Source organism: Arctopsyche grandis, chromosome 11 (assembly GCF_051622035.1).
Source record: "Arctopsyche grandis isolate Sample6627 chromosome 11, ASM5162203v2, whole genome shotgun sequence".
In the NCBI taxonomy this organism is placed as follows: domain Eukaryota; kingdom Metazoa; phylum Arthropoda; class Insecta; order Trichoptera; family Hydropsychidae; genus Arctopsyche; species Arctopsyche grandis.
In genome coordinates, this window is record NC_135365.1 from 28,823,050 (window position 1) to 28,845,544 (window position 22,495).

Sequence of the window (22,495 nt, forward strand, 5' to 3'; positions counted from 1 at the left end):
TCTTGAAATATTGTGAATATTCCAACCCCGGGGAGTATGTCCGAGCCAACAAACCCACATGGCCGTGTTTTGGGCTCTTACGGGCGCGCACTCATTTTTTACGAGTCGCGCTCATCTGTCAAAACAGACGCTCGCTATACGCCGGCCGAGACGCACGTCATCCGCCGGCCGAGACGGTACTGGCGTAGCTGGTCTACCTTGCCTGACCAGCTGCAGCCAGCGTACTCATCCACAGCCCCCGCCATAGAGGGGCACAGGCGCCGGCAAACTCCCCGGCTCGCCATTCTATTCTTATTAAACGAGGATAACCCGAGCTGACTTGTCTAATTTCCCACCCCGCCCTGTTCCAGCATGTGCTCCAGAGCGAGCTGAACACATAGAGACGACGACACACACACACAGCCACTGGTCACCCAGCATACACACACACATTACAGCTCCTGAAGCTATCGTTCAATGATTGATAGGGGATAGTTAAAGCTCGCTTTAAAGGTCAAGGAATTTGACTCTTAAAGCCCTCAACATGATGGTTGTTCATGAATATAAGGGATAGTACGCGACGTGCTATATTCCTACAAATTAATTAGCCACAGGTTAATACATGGGAAAATATTGAAAGTAATATTTCCGGTGTCGACGGCCTCAATAGAAAAGTTGGTATATTATGTAGATTAAGAAATATTTTAAGTAAAAAAAGTAAAACTTTAGCGTTTAATTTAATTGTCTTGCCACATGTGGTTTATTGTTATACTCTGCTTAATTTGTTTAGTGACCAAGATTTAGAAAAAAATGCAAAAAATACAGTATAAAGCTATGAGAGGTATTTTGAATGTGAGTAGATTTAGAGTATTGGAAGTATGTCAGATGAATTAGGATGGATGCGTATTACAATTAGTCTAAATATTAGTACATTGTCATTTGATTATTAGTTAGATCATAAGTTATTGCCAAAGTACTTTGATGATTATATAATTAGGAATAGAGATAAACATAGAACAAACTAGTTGTAAGTAGAGTAAGAAAAAATAAGACAGCTGGGGGTGTTTCTCACAGGGGTGTGCCCATGTATAATGCCCTCCCTGAGGGCATCAGGTCTGCTAAGACCATGGATGCATTCTTGCGAGGTGCGAAGAGACACCTCTGTGACGGACAGTACATATAAGTTAATTATAAATTTTAGAGTTAAGTAATCACGACGTATTTTTTAAATTAGTTTGATAGCTAAGATAATATATAAATAAATAAAAATAAAATGCATTGAGACTGATAATAGTGAAGGGAAACGACAGATCATAACATATCATACATTTTGTGAACGAGTTATTAGGTAACCATATAATTTCGCTATTCCGTCTGTGTAAATGTACGTTAAATGTGCTAAAAATGTACCTTAAATTTAAACAATAAGTCACTATTAATAGTTTTTTGGGCTTTTATTATTTCTTATAGTACATAATTTCTAGTGGCCATTACCTTTTATCATTAATTCTTTACACTGTAACAACTCCTGTGAAATGCGCTAAATTTAAATATGAGCAAATTCTATCTGTGACAAAAAGTTGAAAAAGTTGTTAAAATTTTTAATATTAATTGTTATTGTTCCGACCAAGTCTTCATGGTCAGCTTTCGTGGCGTTACGACCAAAGGAGCCGTTTTGGAGGGAGATCGGTGCCGAGCGCGCGTCCCCGCCTTCTATTCGTTTTCCGCTTCGGTCGAGTGAACATCTATGGGATCTAGTCTTGTTGTGAAGGTCTTCTTCACCACCAGTCCGCCATGTATTATAGACAGGTTCGTCTGTGTTCGATATTAAATACAGCTATGTTCAATATGGTATTTATTTGGTAGTAACACGTATACACAAGTATGATTAATTGTTGGCAAAAGTTTGTCGTTCAGCGGTCTCTGGATATGGTAGAGTGTCGCTGGCTCGGCATTCAGCTATGTTCGGCAAGTCGCTGGATATGGTAGAGTGTCGCTGGCTCGGCGTTCAGCTATGTTCGGCAAGTCGCTGGATATGGTAGAGTGTCGCTGGCTCGGCGTTCAGCTATGTTCGGCAAGTCGCTGGATATGGTAGAGTGTCGCTGGCTCGTTGTTCTTCCAAGTCCGCGTAGTGAAGTGGTGGCTGGTCAGGAGCTGGATGTTGACTGGTCTGCTGCTGTGTGTCGACTCTTGCTGCTCTGGGTCGACTGGCGTGGTTTGGGTTGTACCTCCTTTTATAGTGTTTTTGGAATGCTTGGTGGAAGTGGTTATTGACGCGTACGAAAGGAATTTTGTTTTCGTCGAGGCGTCGAATTTTCTGGAATGCTTGATGCTGTTCCGCTCGATGTATTTTGTTGTTGCGGAATATTCTCGAAGGTTTCGATGACGATGCCGACGACGAGATTCCTACATGGCTCTCCGGTGAGTGTTAACGATGTGTGTGATTTTGTGGGAATCTTGATGTGTTGGAGTCTATTGACTCGATGGCGTCGTTGTTTGTCCGGTTGTGCTGGAGAAAGTTGTCTCGACAGCGGGTCTTGTGTTGCATGCCGGTCCAAGTCTTGTTCTCTACCAGGTTGCTTATTTTGGGCGAGCTGCGTTGGTAGTGAAGGTTTGCGATGGCTTGGATGGTGCTGTTGTGCAGGCTGCTGTGTTCTGCGTGGAGTCATTCGCGTGACTGTTTTGCTGGTTGTGCTGGAGTTAGTTGTCTCGGCAGCGGGTCTTGCGTGAAGAACGTTGGTTGACGAAGTGCGTTGAGTGCTAGTCTTCGTTGGTTGTGCTGGAGTTAGTTGTCTCGACAGCGGATCTTGCGTGAAGTAGCTGGTCCATATGTACTTTCACACCATGTTACTGTTTCGGTCGTTACAATGGTAGTGAAGGTTTGTGTCGGTCTGGACGGTGCTGTTGTGCAGGCTGCGGCGTCCTGCATGGGCTCATCGAGGTGATGAATCATCGAAGGTGTGATGAGCGGTGCTGGCGGATCAACAGTAGTGGATCCATTTGGTTGTTGTCTCCGGGTTGCGTCTTGTTGTGGCGAAAGCTGCGGAGTTGTTTGACATGGTCACTATTTGTGGGGACATGTAGCGGACTGCGTTTGAAGTCTGCGTTGAGGGTTGCGTTGTGGGCTGCTATGTAGGCTGCGATGTGGGCTGCTATGTAGGCTGCGATGTGGGCTGCTATGTAGGCTGCGATGTGGGCTGCTATGTAGGCTGCGATGTGGGCTGCTATGTAGGCTGCGATGTGGGCTGCTATGTAGGCTGCGATGTGGGCTGCTATGTAGGCTGCGATGTGGGCTGCTATGTAGGCTGCAATGTGGGCTGCTATGTAGGCTGCGATGTGGGCTGCTATGTAGGCTGCAATGTGGGCTGCTATGTGGGCTGCGATGTGGGCTGCTATGTAGGCTGCGATGTGGGCTGCTATGTAGGCTGCAATGTGGGCTGCTATGTGGGCTGCGATGTGGGCTGCTATGTAGGCTGCGATGTGGGCTGCTATGTAGGCTGCGATGTGGGCTGCTATGTAGGCTGCGATGTGGGCTGCTATGTAGGCTGCGATGTGGGCTGCTATGTAGGCTGCTTTGAAGGCTGCGTGGCTCTTAGTCGGGGGTCACCAGTTATGGTGAGGTTGGAAGTTGACTGCACTGTGGGCTGCTTTGTTGACTGCTTTGAAGGCTGCGTGGCTCTTAGTCGGGGGTCACCAGGTATGGGGATCTAGTCTTGTTGTGAAGGTCTTCTTCACCACCAGTCCGCCATGTATTATAGACAGGTTCGTCTGTGTTCGATATTAAATACAGCTATGTTCAATATGGTATTTATTTGGTAGTAACACGTATACACAAGTATGATTAATTGTTGGCAAAAGTTTGTCGTTCAGCGGTCTCTGGATATGGTAGAGTGTCGCTGGCTCGGCATTCAGCTATGTTCGGCAAGTCGCTGGATATGGTAGAGTGTCGCTGGCTCGGCGTTCAGCTATGTTCGGCAAGTCGCTGGATATGGTAGAGTGTCGCTGGCTCGGCGTTCAGCTATGTTCGGCAAGTCGCTGGATATGGTAGAGTGTCGCTGGCTCGTTGTTCTTCCAAGTCCGCGTAGTGAAGTGGTGGCTGGTCAGGAGCTGGATGTTGACTGGTCTGCTGCTGTGTGTCGACTCTTGCTGCTCTGGGTCGACTGGCGTGGTTTGGGTTGTACCTCCTTTTATAGTGTTTTTGGAATGCTTGGTGGAAGTGGTTATTGACGCGTACGAAAGGAATTTTGTTTTCGTCGAGGCGTCGAATTTTCTGGAATGCTTGATGCTGTTCCGCTCGATGTATTTTGTTGTTGCGGAATATTCTCGAAGGTTTCGATGACGATGCCGACGACGAGATTCCTACACATCTCTGTTCGCTACCGAGTTTGTTCCCACCACCGAGTCCCGATCAGCTCAGCCTGGATCGGCAGACGATACTGGAAGTACAGCTTCAGTATACGTCCGGTGAGTAGTGAGGAAATCCTGGTCTTTCTTCGTCGAAGTCAGATCACGTAGTCACGTGAGGAGTGAAGTTATCATAACCTCTCGAACACGTGCGCGCTAATTTCACGACGGACTCCCCCCCCCCCTGCTTATTCTCTGTATTTATACATATATAAAATACAGTCACCATACAAACAGAATTACAACCTGTTTTTATTATTATACAATTTCCTCCCTTTTTCCACATCACGCATCCCACGCACATTACGAAGGAGAAAGGGACATAGCAGAGCAGCCGACATCAGCAGAGACCAGACCACCGACGACGAAGGAAGGCACCTTGAGGAAACCAGCCCCGCCCAAGCTTACCACTAGCTATCTCAGAAAACCGACTTCCGGGGTGCTCTCGAGTTGAACATCCCTGGAGTCTGTACATTTGGTCCTTCGATTCCGTATGTCTTCAGAGCTGGTCTTCCAACGTCGTCGAATCCAGGTTGGTCGTAATTAGCATTTTTCTGTTGTTGTTGCTATTTTTTTTGGTCGTCAACGTCCATTTTGTTTTTTCCCGCGTCCATTTTTTCCTTTGTTTGATTTCGTCGCATTTCAATAATGGCGTCTTTGAGTACGCTTAAAAATACGCGGAAAAGAATTCGCGCTCGGTTAACGAGAAACGCGAATCAATTGGGGGACGATCTGAGCATCTTCGAGCTCAGAATCAGGCTCGAAACAATCAGACCATTACTGTCTGAATTCGAAGCGATCCAAGCTCAGATAAACGAGCTGGACCAAGAAGAGGCGCAGGCCTCCGAATCCGTCGTGGACCTATTTGATAGGGAGCATATGGCCGCCTTCGTGCGATGCACCGAAGCAATCAATTTGCGTGAGCCGCAATTGAGCGCTTCACCGTTAGATGGCGCTAACCTCACAATGTCACCTGTACCGCAATCAAATTCGGCAATAAAATTGCCCCGTTTGGAGTTGCCCACCTTCGAAGGCAACGTCCAAAATTGGCCGCTTTTTTCACAACGCTTCTTGGCCGCTATGGCCGGCGAGAGTTCGCAAATCGCCCGGTTCCAATACTTACTAGGAAGCCTAAAAGGAGAGCCCCAACGTTTAGTTGACGGCTTGGAATTAGCTTCAGATTCATTTACGAGCGCGTGGTCCATTTTGGATCAACGCTATAACAACAAAAAAATTGTTGTTCAGTATCACCTTCAGGCATTGCTTGAAGCCGAGCCAGTCGTGAGCAACAATCACGTCAGTCTGCGTCGTCTCATAGATGATGCCAACATGCATGTACGTGCGCTCGTTAACTTGGGCGTCCGGGTCGAGACCTGGAACGAGATTCTGGTGATGTTTATCACCAGAAAACTCGACCGGAGTACACTTCTGCAATGGGAGCTTCAGACTCCCAAGTATGAAGACTGCACGTTTAGCAAAATAATGCATTTTCTAACGTGCCAGTGCCAATCGATGGCAAATGCCGACTTCGTCTTAAAAGGCGAGTCGAATCCTCGACCAAGAACCATTACGAATCCGAAGGCAGCAGTTCTGCATGTGAGGAGGGAACGCCCCTCCTGCATCAGTTGCAGCGGAAGTCATTCTCTGCTAGCCTGTCCATCACTCCGCCAAATGAGCGGTGATGAGCGTAGGTCGAACGCCATAAAACGTCGACTATGTCTCAACTGCTTGAGGCCAGGGCACATAGTTCACGCGTGCCAAACAAAGCAGAGATGCTTCAAATGCGGTCATGCCCATCACACCATGTTACATGACTCAACTCCATACCAAACTTCGCCTTCAAATAAGGCCAAACATTATCGGAGCCCCAAGAAATCAGAGAACGCCAAACCCGTAAAATCATCGTTGGTTTTACACTCGGTGAGACGCGTATCGCCTTCTCACGCCCGAACTGTCCTGTTATCCACCGTGGAAGTACAAGTTCGCGGCGGAGATGGGCGTTCGCACAAGGTTCGAGCATTGTTAGATAACGGCTCCGAACTCAACCTCATCTCTGAAGACTTAAGAAGGCGACTCGCCTTAAAGTCGAAAAGGATGGACGTCAACCTGGTAGGAATAGGTTCAAATAGGACGTCCATTACTAGTGGCGCGGTAATTCGAATTCTACCGCGCATCCCCAATCAGGGCTCCAGTGTTGATCTCGATTGCGCAATCATGCCCGAGATCGCGAATCAACTTCCATCGCGCAACGTGTCCGAGATTCGGAGCCATTTGCCGCTTCATCTCCCCCTTGCCGATCCATCATTCGATATTCCCGGTACAGTGGATATGGTGATAGGCAGCGACGCCTATCATGCGATGTTACGCAATGGCAAACGTACCATTTTAGTTCCCTCCAAGTCACGCGGTGACAGAGGAGGACGCATCGCGATGATGAATACAGCTTTCGGCTGGATATTGGGCGGCTCTCTAGAAGCGCCCACAGTTTCAAGCGATTCTCGGAATTGCCATCACACAACGGGTCGTGATCCGTTATCTTGTTTTGGCGCGAGACGTCCAGTCAAGACAGTTACGCGTCCCCTGGACGAATCGCGTATTTCCGCGGTACGAAGATTCCGCTTGCCGAAGCGCAATGTACCCGCGCCCTTTAACCCTCACATCTTTCGACCTTCCCAACCCAGCTCCCATAACTCCTGGCCAGTTCCTAGTTGGCGCACCACTAGTTGCGCAACAGCAGGAGGATCTGGTCGATCAGCCCGGAGCGAGGGTGCTACCACACCAGCACATGCAGCAGCGGCCCCTGGCAGACAGGGGCACAGGAGTAGGTCCTACTACTCCTCCATCAGCAACACCAAGCGAGCAGTCCGGCGAGTAGCTCGACTGCCAGTCGAGCAGCACTCAGTGAATTTGTGCAACGGTGTGGCGAACGTTCATAACGTCCCACATTAAAGTTGGCGCGTTGTTTGTATCTGTGTTGTGGATTCAGTTTATGTGTTTTAACTTAAGTTTTTGAGTTGCTTTTCTTTTATGCTTCTCTTGTTGGTTTGATTGGTGCTTTGTAATAGAGCTATCAGGATAGATTGGGACATATAACGATTGAACAATATTGTTACCTAGCATTGGTGTTGGTTATTTGTTGGTGTTTTGGTTGTTTGTTTGTCTATTTTTTGTTTGTTTCATGCCGGCTTAGTCAGCTGCTTATGTAGGATGGGAAACTGACGGTGGACTAATGTTATTTTGTTTGCTGACTGGGTTATTTTGTTGTGTTGTTTTTTATTTTGTTGTTATTTTTTTGCTTATTTGCTTGGTTTTTGTGTATGTCATTAGTCGCTTGTGCACCATTAATTCTTGTTTGTTTTGGAATTCGATCCTCTGACTTCCAACGAGGGGAGTATGTTCCGACCAAGTCTTCATGGTCAGCTTTCGTGGCGTTACGACCAAAGGAGCCGTTTTGGAGGGAGATCGGCGCCGAGCGCGCGTCCCCGCCTTCTATTCGTTTTCCGCTTCGGTCGAGTGAACATCTCTGTTCGCTACCGAGTTTGTTCCCACCACCGAGTCCCGATCAGCTCAGCCTGGATCGGCAGACGATACTGGAAGTACAGCTTCAGTATACGTCCGGTGAGTAGTGAGGAAATCCTGGTCTTTCTTCGTCGAAGTCAGATCACGTAGTCACGTGAGGAGTGAAGTTATCATAACCTCTCGAACACGTGCGCGCTAATTTCACGACGGACTCCCCCCCCCCCTGCTTATTCTCTGTATTTATACATATATAAAATACAGTCACCATACAAACAGAATTACAACCTGTTTTTATTATTATACAATTTCCTCCCTTTTTCCACATCACGCATCCCACGCACATTACGAAGGAGAAAGGGACATAGCAGAGCAGCCGACATCAGCAGAGACCAGACCACCGACGACGAAGGAAGGCACCTTGAGGAAACCAGCCCCGCCCAAGCTTACCACTAGCTATCTCAGAAAACCGACTTCCGGGGTGCTCTCGAGTTGAACATCCCTGGAGTCTGTACAGTTATCATGTAAAAATTATTTAATATGTATGAACACACAGTTAGCTCCATTGTATTTTTGTGTAAAAGAAATAATAAAAGCCCAAAAAACTATTAATAGTGACTTATTGTTTAAATTTAAGGTACATTTTTAGCCCATTCTCAAAGACTTCAAAGAGTGTTTGTCTGTAATAGTCCCCTGTCCAAAAAATGTTTGTATTTTAAGTTAAACCAATGAGTGAGAGGTGACTACGAGCTTGTTAAAATACAAAGTGTTCTATGGCTCAGGTCTTCTATGGCTCAAAGTGTTCTATGGCTCAGGTCACGCAGGGCTGTTTTGGTCTTTCGGACAAATGTATCTCTGGACTCCGGAGAGATATATGTAGTTAGATTAAGCGTTTCACACCCGGTGATTTCTTAGTCGTTCACATTTTTATACATTTGGTCTGGTCGGTGAAGCCGAGAGCTATGTTCTGGGACATGTGTAATGAAATTAAATATTTATAATATAATATTGATTCTTCAAAAGGTAAAAAAATTCCGACTGTTAAAATATTGATCAAAATGTATAAAAATAGCATTAATTTATGTACAAGTCGTATGAGATGATCGAAACATATGTATGTAGTCATATTATACATAATAATGTGGCGGCTCGCTTATACGACATGGTCGAGTTTGGTTGCTTTCCTGCGAGTGGGGACCAACCCGGCTGGGTTCGGAGAGCCACTACTCACTCTGTCTTCAGCTGTCATATAATAAACACGTGCATTAACATGCCAGTCGTCTCATTCGTTCATCCTCCATAATAATATGTAAATTAAACATCCTCATTCAGCTGTCACTTTGACACTTGGTTATAATATAACACGCTGTCCAGTTCACGCATTCGGCAAATAATTTACGGAATCCGTGAACTGGGCAACGTGCTTGCATTTTCCATGCATTCTGCAATTCTCTTGCCGAATGCTTGTAATAGACAATTTCATGGATTCGGTGTAACATATATATAAAAATGAATGTCTGTGTGTATGTATGTGTGTGTGTCTCGAATAGGCTGCACTGAAACTTTCAGGATTTGTTGTGGGCATGTCCGGAAAGATTACTGTGAAAAAAAAACGGGAACGGAAACGGGAATGAGTGACATTGTAACGCAATACTTTCAAATGTGTTCGCTACCTGCGTTTTTCCGATAAATGGAAACGAGAACGAGAACGGGAATTGCATGCGTTATTATGGCATTGCAACGCATGCCGGGGTTCAGCTAGTATATAAATAAATAATAAATTGTGAAAGTGGTCGACGAAGATAGGGGGCGGCGAAAAGGGCTTAGCGTTGTGTCGGCGGCGGGTGAGCGGCGAACGAGTCGCGTCTAGGAGTCGGGCCATGCTCTGAGCGGCGAACTGCACGCCGCGAACGGAGACGAAGACGAAGTCGAAGACGAAGACGAAGACAGGAGACCGAACATCGGCCCGTCTCGTCCCGTCGCGCGGGCGCTCTCCTTCGCCGCGCCCCCCCTCGCCGCGCCCCCATGGCGTCCGACGCCGAGATCGACGGATCCATCGCAGGTAAAACCCCCCCACCCCTCCCCCGCACCCCACCTCGCTCCTCACCCCACCACACCGGGGGCGCTCCCATTCAGCAGCAGGCTCTCGCAGAACGTGTTTGCACCCCTCCCCCCTGCCCCCCCTGCCCCTTGCCCCCTCCCCGCCGCGGCGTGTCTCCTCCCCTCCCCCCGCCCCCCGGTTTTCGCACCCCGCCGGCCGCCCCCCGCGCGTCGGTCGCGTCGCGCTCTACTATACCGACCACGCTCATTGTTTTCATTCATTTTTAACGATTCGCACGCTAATTGCCGATTTTCCGTTATTCGCGTTCGAAACCAACTCTAATCGGCCGCCGATTCTTTCGTTTCGTTTCGTTTTCAATATCGATTCGATCGCTAATTTCTAGCCGAATTTATTTAATTGGACGACCTTGAAGAAAATTCTCTCCCTTACAATATTGTATCAGAGTGTGAACTTTTCGCATGCCTTCTTATTCAACTGTTCAAATAATGTAAACACAAATCGTCTCGCCTTTCGATGATTCGACAACATCATGAGTCGTCTGCCGAGTGTTTGTAAGTGTGCCATTGATGATATTGCGAGATCCCGACGATTTTCAAAATCAAATGCGTTTCAATGTTTTGACATTTGATGTATGAAAACCATATATAAAATTAGAAATATACATATAGACGAATTAATTTATTCGTTGAGCGTTTTCACACGCAACTGAAATTTCATCAATTACATGTTTCTTGCACAATGCAAAAAAGTTAAATTGTCAATATGGTACGATATTATGTGTATTGAATAATCAAAGAACCACATCTGATAATAAAATTGAAGAATTGACTCTGAGTTTGAATTTATATACAAATACTATCCTCAATTTTAAATTTCTTCAATAGTTTTACATATATATATATGCACTCAATATATATGATATTTGCTATATTTGGAAATTTTCTCCATCTACATACAAAATTTTTCCTTCATCACCATTTAAATCAATTTTTGGCTTTATTATTTAACCCAAATTGATATGTTTAGTTAACTCTTTAAATTAACTAAACGTCTTTTTACCCTGCTGAAAATTTCGCCATCATTTCCAACTAGAATTATTTAGAAAGCAGGCATACAAATTGTAATTAATCCAAACAAACCCTAAATAACTATCGCCGAGGATTTCAAGTTGTGTAAAGGTGTGTTTTTAGACTCTCTGATATATCTTGCAACAATATAAAATAAACAGAAGTCTATTAATGAATATATTTTTCCAAAGCTAGTTCCATCTTCTTCATTGTTGTTAAAATGTTATACTCACAATCTAAATACCAAACCGCAGTCTGTAATACTCGGCAGTTGGAGATTTCCATCAGGAATGGTTATAAATTCAGGAATTCCAGTGTAAACGAATCTTTATAAACGTTACACGACTCATGTTCAATGCATTTCTTTTCAATCCTACCTGAAAAGGCTTAGCCGGTAGTATTCTTGTTTACTTTGTGTATGCTCAAAATACAACGCCTATCGGCGTTTTTCAGGCCCGTGGACTTGTTGGCAAAACGCCAATCAGCGTTGTTCAGCATTGAAAGGGTTAAAGTAGTTATATTTTTTACATTTAAAAACAAATATGCGATTTTTCTATACCGTTCATTCCGTGATCTTCCGGAAACCTTTCGCATTGATTGATTGGTATTGTCTTTTTGGGTCATTCTATTGGTGTTTCTATTTTTATTTATAGCTTCAGATATTCTGAAAATGCGCTCCAACTGTTATTCAGCAGCTAAAATTTCAATAATATTTAATTAAATTAGTTCACTCTAAACATATCTATCTAATATTGTTAACCATTTAATCGCCACGCGTTTATAGAAATCGATTCGATTATTTTATTATATGTGTTTAGTGCCAACCCTTGACACTACCTCTTGAATATATCACAAACTAACGAAAATATTGACGTTTTTCAGTTTCAATAATATCACAGGATTTTTTTAGATGTCACTGTGAAGAAACCAAAATTAATTTCGAGTCATTGATAGCCTTGAATATGAAGGAGCGCGCACCGGTGCGCTTATGGCGATAAAGTGGTTAATACATGTAGAAATATATTAATTATTTGGAAACTAACTTGTTTTCGACATTGTTTGACATGTTTGAAATCTGCTAAGCTTTTTACTAGAAAAAAAGAAAGTCAATTGAATGTGTTGCCAAAAATTATTTTTGGCACATTATCTTCTATAAATTACAAATTTAATGTATATTTATTACTCCAATGCAAAGTTGGCAGAAGAAAATTTATAGTTTTTCATTGCTAAATTATCCTTATAAAATAAATATTTGAATATAAAACTTATGTCGGTAAAGTGATGAATAATTATGTACACATATTTTACATAATCAGTCATTCACCTCCCAGTAACGTTGCATTTATAATGATAAATGTTTAGTACATTAAAAATTGCAATATTTTTACGTTATTCTTACTTTGTATTACAGCTGAGGAGGAAATCGAAGATGATGGACCAGTAGATAATTCTGGTGAATCTGAAGACGGTCCTCCGAAGGTATTTTTTTGATTGAAATTACTTATTTCCATACTCGTATTGTGTGCGTGATGATTTGAATGTGTTTTTTTTTTTTAAAGGAGGATGACGATTATTCTCCGGAAGATATCCGCAAAAAGAAAAAGGGTAAAAAGAGAAGAGCTCGCAGCGACGATAAGAAGGGTCGCAAGAAAAAGAAAAAGCGTAAGAATGACAGTGAAGAGGTCAGTCAAAGATTTCTTCAATCGGTTGATCTGTGTTCTTTGGTAATTTGTCATTGACGGTTTGTTTAATTGTAGGAAAGCGAATTCGGCGGTGAGGAAGGCGTGGAAGCTGGCGATAGTGATTACGCTTTGAGTGCTGTCTCTAGCGGCAAACGTGGGCGAAATGCAAAATCCAAAAACAACAGTAGTAGGTCCGCTCCGGCTCCGCCGACTCCCGCTTCGTCCGATGCTGGATCTGGTATTTGCATCATTTTTTATGTAGTCTTTTTGTATCGCCATTTTACGCGCATTTCTATAATTATTTGAATTATTTTTATAGGAATGCCGACAGTGGAGGAAGTCTGTTCTACTTTTGGTCTCACCGATGTCGACGTTCAATACTCTGAAACCGATTTGGAAAATTTAACAACGTACAAACTATTCCAACAACACGTTCGGCCTCTTTTAGTTAAAGAGAATCCCAAAGTAACTAGTGTTTCTATATTGGAATGTGTTTTTTGCTGTAATGAACTTGTACTGTAATGAAAACTTTTATAGGTTCCCATGTCTAAATTGATGATGTTGGTGGCTGCGAAATGGCGATTGTTTAGCGAGAGCAATCCGCACATGGGTGGTGGTAGTATCGGTGGCGGTGGTGGCTCCGAAGAAAACACCAACAATTCCGTCCTGTCGGAGTATACTCCAAAGTCCACGAGGCCACGAAATAAGGAAGCGAATCAGTCAAAGGTTCGCCACAAATCTGTCGTATGAAATTAACTTTTATTTCATACGAAAGTGTCTAAATGTTTTCGTTTTGTTTGCAGAATGATGAAAATCTTGACGAGTTAGACGAGGAAGACGATGATGGTAGCGATAGTATGAAAAGTCGTGGAAGACGTGCTAAAGCAAATAACGCCACTTCGTCTAGGGGTCGAAAACCGTCGCGAAAACCCAAAGTACCACCTTTGAAGATTCGGTTCGGGAAGAGGAAGCGCGCTAGTAGTGTAAGCCTGCTATTTAAAAATTATTTTTATGAAAGGTACATATTATATTTAATCATTTTTGACGTTTTAGGACGAGGATGTGGACAACAGCGGTGGGAATACCGACTCGGAAGCCGAGTTTGAACAGATGTTGGCCGAGGCCGAAGATTCCGCCAAAGTTGAGGCTCCGCCTGCGACAAGTCGAAGCACTAACAACGAGGCTGCTTCCGAGGAGACGCCGGCCGTTGCTGCTGCTGCTCCCACCGAGGGTCCAGACGGTGAGCCGTTGCCAAGACGCAAAGCTAAAACAAAAATTGGCAATAAGAGCAAGAAAAAGAAAAAACTGAAGACCACAAGCAAGTTCCCCGAGGGTCCCGATGGGGAACAGGAACATCAAGATTATTGCGAAGTATGCTGCTTTGATGTTTTTATGTTATCATAAGACTTTGTTTTTGATTAAATATATATAACTAGTTGTTTTACCATAAACTAGTTCGAAATTATAGATTAGACTAGTTTTATGCCCGTTGAAATTTCAATGGGTGCTTTCCGATTGATACATGATTTAAAATAAAGTTACAATATGAATAGTAATAATTAATCGGAATCGGAACTGAAACATAAATCGGGAATCGGTTATGCCAATTAAATTATTCAATAAAAAATAATAGTAAATAAAAGTCGAAATCGGAGTCGGATAATATGAAAAGTACGTATTTTTACATCGCGTGAGATAAGCAAAAATGTATGCTTAATTTAGAAAACCCAATAACCACAATTATGTACAAACAAACCCCGGTCATTGACCCCGCAACCTTGAATATTACCGCCATTATAGTCGAACGGTCTGCAAAGAGTGTTCTAGTGTCGCGGGTTAATTTTATTTTTCGAATATCGTTAGAATATAATTAATTTTAATTAAAAAATATATATTTAATTGTTTAATATGAAAACAAAAAAAAATGGTTCACAACCTCGCTAAATAAAATTATTATAATTATAAAAACATTTCAATTAATGTTTAAAAAAAAAAAAAAGGCCATTGAAATATTCTACGATGGTTTCATGGCTAAGTCTCTGAACTCAGGTATACCTATAAGAGGATATTTGTGTTTGTATGAGAGTTCGCCGGTTCGACTCCGAATGAGAATTTATACAAAGTTTAGGCTTTAGAGAATTTATACATTATGTTCGGCTAGCGTTAGGATACATACAGATTACCGTCTTTTTATATATAATGTATTATATATTGTTACGAACCAACATCACATATTTACATACTTACAAAGTCTCATCGAAATTATATTAGATTAGATACAATTATCCTTGGGCTGTGTATTGAAATGTATTCCGAGCTATCAGAGACAGTTGTTTAGCAAAAATTACTGCACTAGAAGTAAATGCTCAATTATTGTTTGCTCGCCTAGGTGTGTCAACAAGGTGGGGAAATCATTTTGTGCGATACTTGTCCCCGTGCCTATCATTTGGTTTGCCTGGAGCCCGAACTGGAAGATACGCCCGAAGGTCGCTGGTCTTGCCCTCACTGTGAGGCCGAAGGCAACAACGATCAAGACGACGACGACGAACATCAAGAATTTTGCAGGTATGCTCTATTAGTCGATGTTTAGTGAAGCGTGATTTGATGTATCGTTTGTGAAATAATAATACAAAATTATTCATCATCAGGGTTTGCAAAGACGGTGGCGAACTGCTGTGCTGTGACTCCTGTCCGTCGGCTTATCACACTCACTGCTTGAACCCGCCGTTGGATGAAATACCCGACGGCGATTGGAAATGTCCTCGGTGTGGCGTGAGTGTAACATTTACCATACGTCTCTAATGAAATTTTTTACCCCGTCTGTACTTTGTGTTGATCGATGTGTGTGCGTTTTTAGTGTCCGTCGTTGTTTGGTAAAGTGGCTAAGATTTTGACATGGAGGTGGACCGACACCCCCCTTCCCACCAAGTCTATGATTCCGGTAAAAAACGGACCACAACGACGCAGAGAGTTCTTCGTCAAGTGGGTCGATATGTCGTATTGGCATTGTGATTGGATTTCGGAGCTTCAGGTTTGTTTTTATTTGTTTGTTTCATTGTATATGTTTGGTATAGAATTGAGTAATGTGTATGTTTTTTATTTGAACAGTTGGACGTATTCCATCCGTTGATGTTCCGTATATACAGTCGTAAGTACGATATGGAAGAGCCGCCCAAGTTGGAGGAGCCGCTGGACGAGTGCGACAGTAGATATAAAAGAATCAAGCAGAATAGGGCTGCCGAACAGGATAAAGAGGAGAAAGCTTTAGAGGCTAAGTTTTATAGGTTTGTATTGGTTTTTTTTTTTTTTTTTTGGTTATTAGTTGTATTGTAAGTTATTTATTTCGATTTTTATTCGTAGATATGGTGTCAAGCCGGAGTGGTTGATTGTGCATCGTGTCATCAATCATAAGACTGGACGTGATGGTTCGATTTTGTATCTGGTTAAATGGCGCGATCTCCCATATGATCAGGCGACTTGGGAAGCGGAAGCTGACGATATACCTGGATTGAAAGTCGCCATTGAGTATTATATGGTAAATTTTTGTTGATTAATTTCCAAAAACATCTTAAGGTGTACAATTTAACTGTACATTGAGAAAAATACTTTGTATCTTAAAAAAAATGTTTTCGGTGTGTGCATTGGCATCGAATAAAATATTTTGGCATTATAAAGTGACCATTAATAAAGGAGGTTTGTAAAAATATGAAACAATCATTCGAAAAAATAGCATTAGAATGGATACAAAGAGTGGCAATGTTGCAGTTTTCCACTATTGATAACTGTCAACTGTTGTGTTTACTTTAGTTTCTCGCTAGTGAAATTATAATCTCACTAGTGAAATGTAATCTTAAATAAATAAAACCAACTCTAACTTAACCTAATTTAATGAAAGCATAAATAAATAAAACCTAACCAAACGTTGGTTTGTATTTTGGTATTTGTGATGTTGCCGATAGAGTTCATTCACTTTTTAAGTAGCAAACTTTCTAATTCGATCTGTATCCGTCATTTAGAAATGCACACAATTTTTTGTAATGTACAGAAACTTTTTTGAATGTACAAAAATTTTTTTATTTGCACATTTATTTTATAAAATCGACGTTTAAATTGTTCTCAATCTAAAGTGCCAATTAGCCCTTTGCCCGTGGCAATAAATATAGCGAACAAGCCCTGTACGTGGCACCTTTTTCGCAAATTTGGCAATCGAGTTTTCGACCTTAAATACAGATTTTAATATTTACTCAAGTAACCAGATATGCTAATTAACATATAAAGTATTATTTTAAATAATAAAATACATAATATATCTCGTAGTTTTGGCTTAAGTGTCAAATAATCATTCTTCATACAATTGAGACGTGACGTCACATAAACGAGGTTTCAGTATGGTTCCACAAAACCACTAATTTTGACTGGTATATATTCATTTTAAGCAAATTGAATAAATGGCATTCAACTCTCAGTAATATATTCAACCAATTTTGAACCTTAAAACGGTTGAAATTGGCGCATATAAGGCTCAAAATCCCGTGCAAAGTTCAGAAATTCTATGGAAGACAGCCGTGCTACAGTCTTGTCTCGCAAAGCTTCCATAGAAGACGGCCGCGGGCAAACGGTTAATAATCTCATTCCATAAAAAATTAACACGTTTCTATATATGTAATTACTTTTGAGAATCAAAAGTAAGCTGATGTGTTGATGATTAGTTGGATTTTGCAATTTGAATTTTATACATGGATTTAAATATTTACAGGATCTACGGAGCGCGTGTTCCGCAGATGGTAACCGAAAAGGTAAAAAGGGTAAACCGGGACGTAAGGGTAAAACAAAAGACGTGGAAGAAGAAGAAAGGGTGACACGACGCTTTACCGCGCCGCCAGACAGACCTACGACCGAACTCAAAAAGAAGTACGAAGAGCAGCCTCCGTTCTTGAACGAAACTGGCATGCAGCTGCATCCCTACCAGCTGGAGGGCATCAATTGGTTGCGTTACTCGTGGGGTCAGGGAATCGACACCATATTGGCCGACGAGATGGGTCTCGGAAAAACAATTCAAACTGTTACATTCCTTTATTCACTATACAAGGAGGGTCACTGCAAGGGGCCTTTCCTCGTTTCCGTGCCGCTGTCGACCATCATCAATTGGGAGCGCGAGTTCGAACTGTGGGCGCCTGATTTCTATTGCATCACTTATGTGGGGGATAAAGATTCTCGAGCGGTCATCCGGGAGAACGAGTTGAGCTTTGAAGAAGGCGCCAATCGAGGCGGTCGTCCGTCTAAGATCAAAGCGAGCTCTATTAAGTTTAACGTGTTGCTCACTTCATATGAGTTGATTTCTATTGATTCAGCATGCTTGGGATCGATAGAGTGGGCCGTCTTGGTCGTTGACGAAGCTCACAGGTTGAAGAGTAATCAATCTAAATTCTTCCGTCTCCTCGCCGGTTACAATATCAACTATAAGTTACTCCTGACTGGAACGCCGTTGCAAAATAATCTCGAGGAATTGTTCCATCTGCTCAATTTCTTAAGCAAGGATAAATTCAATGATCTATCTGCATTCCAAAACGAATTTGCCGATGTGTCCAAAGAGGAGCAGGTGAAGCGCTTACACGAAATGTTAGGGCCACACATGCTCAGGCGATTGAAAGCCGACGTGCTTAAAAACATGCCTTCCAAGTCCGAGTTCATCGTTCGGGTGGAGTTGTCTCCCATGCAGAAGAAGTACTACAAGTATATCTTGACGCGAAACTTCGAGGCTTTGAATCCGAAGAGCGGAGGACAGCAAGTGTCGCTTTTGAACGTCATGATGGATCTTAAAAAGTGTTGCAATCATCCGTATCTCTTCCCCGCCGCCGCTGAAGAAGCTCCTCTATCCGTGCATGGTAATTATGAAACCCAAGCGTTGATCAAAGCTTCCGGTAAACTGGTGCTGCTCTCGAGAATGCTCCGACTACTCAAGGAACAAGGCCACAGAGTACTTATATTTTCACAGATGACAAAAATGTTAGATATTCTCGAAGACTATTTGGAAGGTGAAGGGTATAAGTATGAGCGTATTGACGGTGGAATTACGGGAACGATTCGACAGGAGGCTATTGATAGGTTCAATGCACCTGGAGCGCCGCAATTCGTATTCTTGCTCTCGACCCGAGCTGGAGGTCTCGGTATTAATTTAGCCACTGCTGACACTGTCATTATTTACGATTCGGATTGGAATCCTCATAATGATATTCAGGCGTTTTCACGTGCTCACAGAATCGGACAGGCCAATAAGGTTATGATCTATCGATTCGTCACACGTAATAGTGTTGAAGAAAGAGTAACGCAGGTTGCTAAGCGAAAGATGATGTTGACTCATTTGGTTGTGCGTCCCGGAATGGGAGGAAAAGGAGCCAATTTCACTAAACAGGAATTGGATGATATTTTGCGTTTCGGTACTGAAGAGCTCTTTAAAGAGGACGAAGGTAAAGAAGAAGAGGCTATCCATTATGATGATAAGGCTGTAAGCGAGTTGCTCGATAGGTCTAATTTAGGTATAGAACAAAAGGAATCGTGGGCTAATGAGTATCTCAGTTCGTTCAAAGTTGCTTCCTACGCTACCAAAGAAGGCGACGGAGAGGAGGAAGTCGACACTGAAATCATCAAACAGGAAGCTGAAAACACTGATCCGGCTTATTGGATTAAATTGCTCCGTCATCATTACGAACAGCAACAGGAAGATATATCGCGAACTTTAGGTAAGGGTAAAAGAGTAAGGAAACAGGTCAATTACAATGATGGTGGTGTCGTTCAAACGGAATCTCGCGAAGATTCGACGTGGCAAGAAAACGCTTCCGATTACAACTCGGACTTTTCTCAAGGCACCGATGACGACAAGGAAGACGACGACTTCGATGAGAAGAACGATAATGGTGATATGAGCAGGCGCAGTAAGCGCAGATTGGAACGGAGAGAAGAGAGGGATCGGCCTCTGCCACCGTTGCTCGCTCGAGTCGGCGGGAACATGGAAGTCCTTGGCTTCAACGCCCGGCAAAGAAAATCATTCCTCAATGCCATCATGCGCTATGGCATGCCTCCTCAAGACGCTTTCAATTCACAATGGCTGGTTCGCGATCTGCGTGGCAAAACAGAACGCAACTTCAAAGCCTACGTGTCGCTCTTCATGCGACACTTGTGTGAACCCGGTGCCGATAACTCGGAAACGTTCGCAGACGGAGTACCTCGTGAGGGTCTGTCCAGACAGCATGTCTTGACCCGTATCGGGGTTATGTCACTCATTAGAAAGAAAGTACAGGAGTTTGAGCACATCAATGGCTATTATAGCATGCCAGAGTTGATCAGGAAACCGTGCGAGCCTGTCAAACCTCCTGGAAGTGCTGCCACTTCGACTACAGGGGGAGCGTCAGGTGGCGGTGAGAGTGCAGCACCGAGCCCGGCGCCGTCCTCTGCGACTCCGACCACGAGTGCGGCTCCATCTCCTGCGCCGACGCCCACTCCGGCTCCGACAATGGTCCCCACAAGTCAACCGCCCACTCCTAGCGTACCTGCAGAAAAAGAAGACGGAAAGCTCGAATCTAAGGATAAGGAAAGTGAAGAGAGCAAAGAGAATTCGGAAGAAAAATCTGAAGTTCAAGAAACCAAAGAAAAATCACCTGAGTCTGAAGAAAAGGACGTTGTTGAAAATTCAGACGAAACTCCAGCAGAACAAGCAGTAGATGCTTCTAAAGAAAAGAGCGAAGAAGATGCCAACAAAGAAAGAAGAATGTCAGTAGAAGAAGAAGCGGCCGATAAAGATGCAAACAAAATTAAATTGGAGGCAACACCCGAAGCCGAAGCTGATGTTGTTGCGAGTGAAGATAAAGACGGCGAGAAGTCTGACGACAAGGAAAAGGCAACAGAACAAAAAGAAGATATTATTAAGGTTGCCGAAAAACCTGAAGAAAAGGATGCCGGAGTCGTTCTGGACAAAACCGATAAGGCTAAAGACGAGAAGAAAGAGGCTAGCGATGATGACGATGTTGTTATTGTAAAGGACGACGAAACCGATGTTAAAAAGGCCGACACGAAGACTGAGGAGGAAGAAGCTCTTAAATTAGAAATTAAAAAGCGTAAATTTATGTTCAATATCGCTGACGGTGGTTTCACCGAATTGCACACGCTGTGGTTGAACGAGGAGAGGGCAGCCGCCCCTGGTCGGGAGTACGAAATCTGGCATCGTCGTCACGACTACTGGCTGCTTGCCGGCATTGTGACCCACGGCTACGGCCGCTGGCAAGACATCCAAAACGACATCAGATTCGCCATCATCAACGAACCGTTCAAGATGGACGTCGGAAAGGGCAACTTCCTCGAGATCAAGAACAAATTCCTCGCTAGGCGTTTTAAGGTAATTTCAATCATTGGAATTAATTAATAATAATACACCATCATTTTATTTATTTATATATATTATTTTTTTTTTTTATATAGCTTTTGGAACAAGCTTTAGTAATAGAAGAACAATTGAGACGTGCTGCGTATTTGAATCTCACGCAAGATCCGAATCATCCAGCCATGTCGCTCAACGCTCGGTTCGCCGAAGTTGAATGCTTGGCCGAGTCGCACCAGCATCTCAGCAAGGAATCTCTCGCTGGAAACAAACCTGCCAATGCAGTATTGCACAAGGTATCGATTCGTCAACTTTACACATGTCTAGGATAAGAGAAGGACACGTATTTAATTTTTTCGTTTGATTTTAGGTTCTCAATCAGTTGGAAGAGCTGTTGTCCGATATGAAGTCGGACGTGTCTCGTCTACCAGCAACACTCGCACGCATTCCCCCTGTGGCTCAACGTCTCCAAATGTCTGAACGTTCCATCCTCAGCCGTCTCGCCGCTACCGCTGGAAATCCAGCTTCTGCCGGTTCGTTCTCTATTGGGTCATTTAAAATTGTAGAAACAAATGTGTAATCTTTTTACTGATTTTTTTTGTTTTGTTTTTGCAGCTCAACAAATGTCACAGTTCCCCAGCGGTTTCCAGACTGGAGCTCTGCCCGGTTTCTCGGCTGCCGCAGCTCCAGCCGCCACCTTCACTAATTTCCGACCACAGTATTCGGTGCCGGGACAGCCGGCCTCATCAAACAGTCAAAGTGTAAGAAATTGTACAGTAATTTACTTTATTTTATTTACTATTTTTGCAATGTTACTGATGTGTGTTGTTTGTTGCAGTAAGTGCACATTTGGAAGACGGCGACAACGGCCAGAACTTAGAATAAATAATGTTAATACGATTAGATAAAATTAAACATTGGATTATTTCCGCAAGAGAATGGGATTTTAATTTTTAACAGTGATAGTGGTTAAGCCGTGATTCTTAGTGTGAATTTTTGATGTATCTCTATATCTCGGTTATAAGATGACTCCTTTCCATTTTACATCTATTTTATAAAGTTAATTTATTGTGTTGAAGGAAATCTTGTATAATTTCGTCACTTTGATGATGATTATGTATAATGATAACATGTCTTACATACGCATGAAATACATTTACATTAATTTATTCATCACAATGTCGTTTAACTTGCATTCTTCTACCATGTTTAAGCTCCTATACCATTCCTCAATTGTGATTCACCATACATCCTTTCAATATCATGCCAAAACGTATTAAATTGGACTCCAAAAAACCAGTCACACATTGAAGTATCTACTGGAAGTTTGAATTCAATTTACCGATCTTTTTGATCAGATCTATTTATGTATATTATAGCTTTTTTTCAGGATTTACATACATATATTGAAACA

General features: G+C 42.9%; 2 protein-coding genes across 2 annotated transcripts; both read left to right on the forward strand.

The window, feature by feature from the left end:
* Positions 1–5,244: 5,244 nt before the first annotated feature.
* Positions 5,245–8,182, forward strand: LOC143918975 (uncharacterized). The gene is made up of 2 exons (XM_077441105.1): positions 5,245–7,567; positions 7,898–8,182. The coding sequence occupies exon 1, from the start codon at positions 5,263–5,265 to the stop codon at positions 7,330–7,332; it is 2,070 nt and encodes a 689-aa protein (XP_077297231.1). The 5' UTR covers positions 5,245–5,262; the 3' UTR covers positions 7,333–7,567; positions 7,898–8,182.
* Positions 8,183–9,721: 1,539 nt separating this feature from the next.
* Mi-2 (chromodomain-helicase-DNA-binding protein Mi-2 homolog) lies at positions 9,722–22,258 on the forward strand. Its single transcript, XM_077441446.1, has 18 exons — positions 9,722–9,961; positions 12,440–12,507; positions 12,588–12,710; positions 12,786–12,948; positions 13,030–13,175; positions 13,248–13,436; positions 13,514–13,693; positions 13,764–14,081; positions 15,100–15,275; positions 15,359–15,482; positions 15,568–15,741; positions 15,819–15,994; positions 16,071–16,245; positions 17,467–21,099; positions 21,183–21,377; positions 21,452–21,614; positions 21,697–21,842; positions 21,920–22,258. The coding sequence occupies exons 1-18, from the start codon at positions 9,925–9,927 to the stop codon at positions 21,920–21,922; spliced, it is 6,189 nt and encodes a 2,062-aa protein (XP_077297572.1). The 5' UTR covers positions 9,722–9,924; the 3' UTR covers positions 21,923–22,258.
* The last annotated feature ends 237 nt before the right edge of the window (positions 22,259–22,495 follow it).

What these genes read in the sequence shown, in the direction of transcription:
- LOC143918975 (XM_077441105.1), top strand. Translation starts at nt 5,263, where the DNA reads ATGGCCGCCTTCGTGCGATGCACCGAAGCAATCAATTTGCGTGAGCCG.
- Mi-2 (XM_077441446.1), top strand. Translation starts at nt 9,925, where the DNA reads ATGGCGTCCGACGCCGAGATCGACGGATCCATCGCAG. An exon ending in GATCGACGGATCCATCGCAG is followed by an intron (nt 9,962 to 12,439) that starts GTAAAACCCCCC and finishes TTTGTATTACAG; the next exon opens with CTGAGGAGGAAATCGAAGAT. An exon ending in ATTGGATTTCGGAGCTTCAG is followed by an intron (nt 15,742 to 15,818) that starts GTTTGTTTTTAT and finishes TTATTTGAACAG; the next exon opens with TTGGACGTATTCCATCCGTT.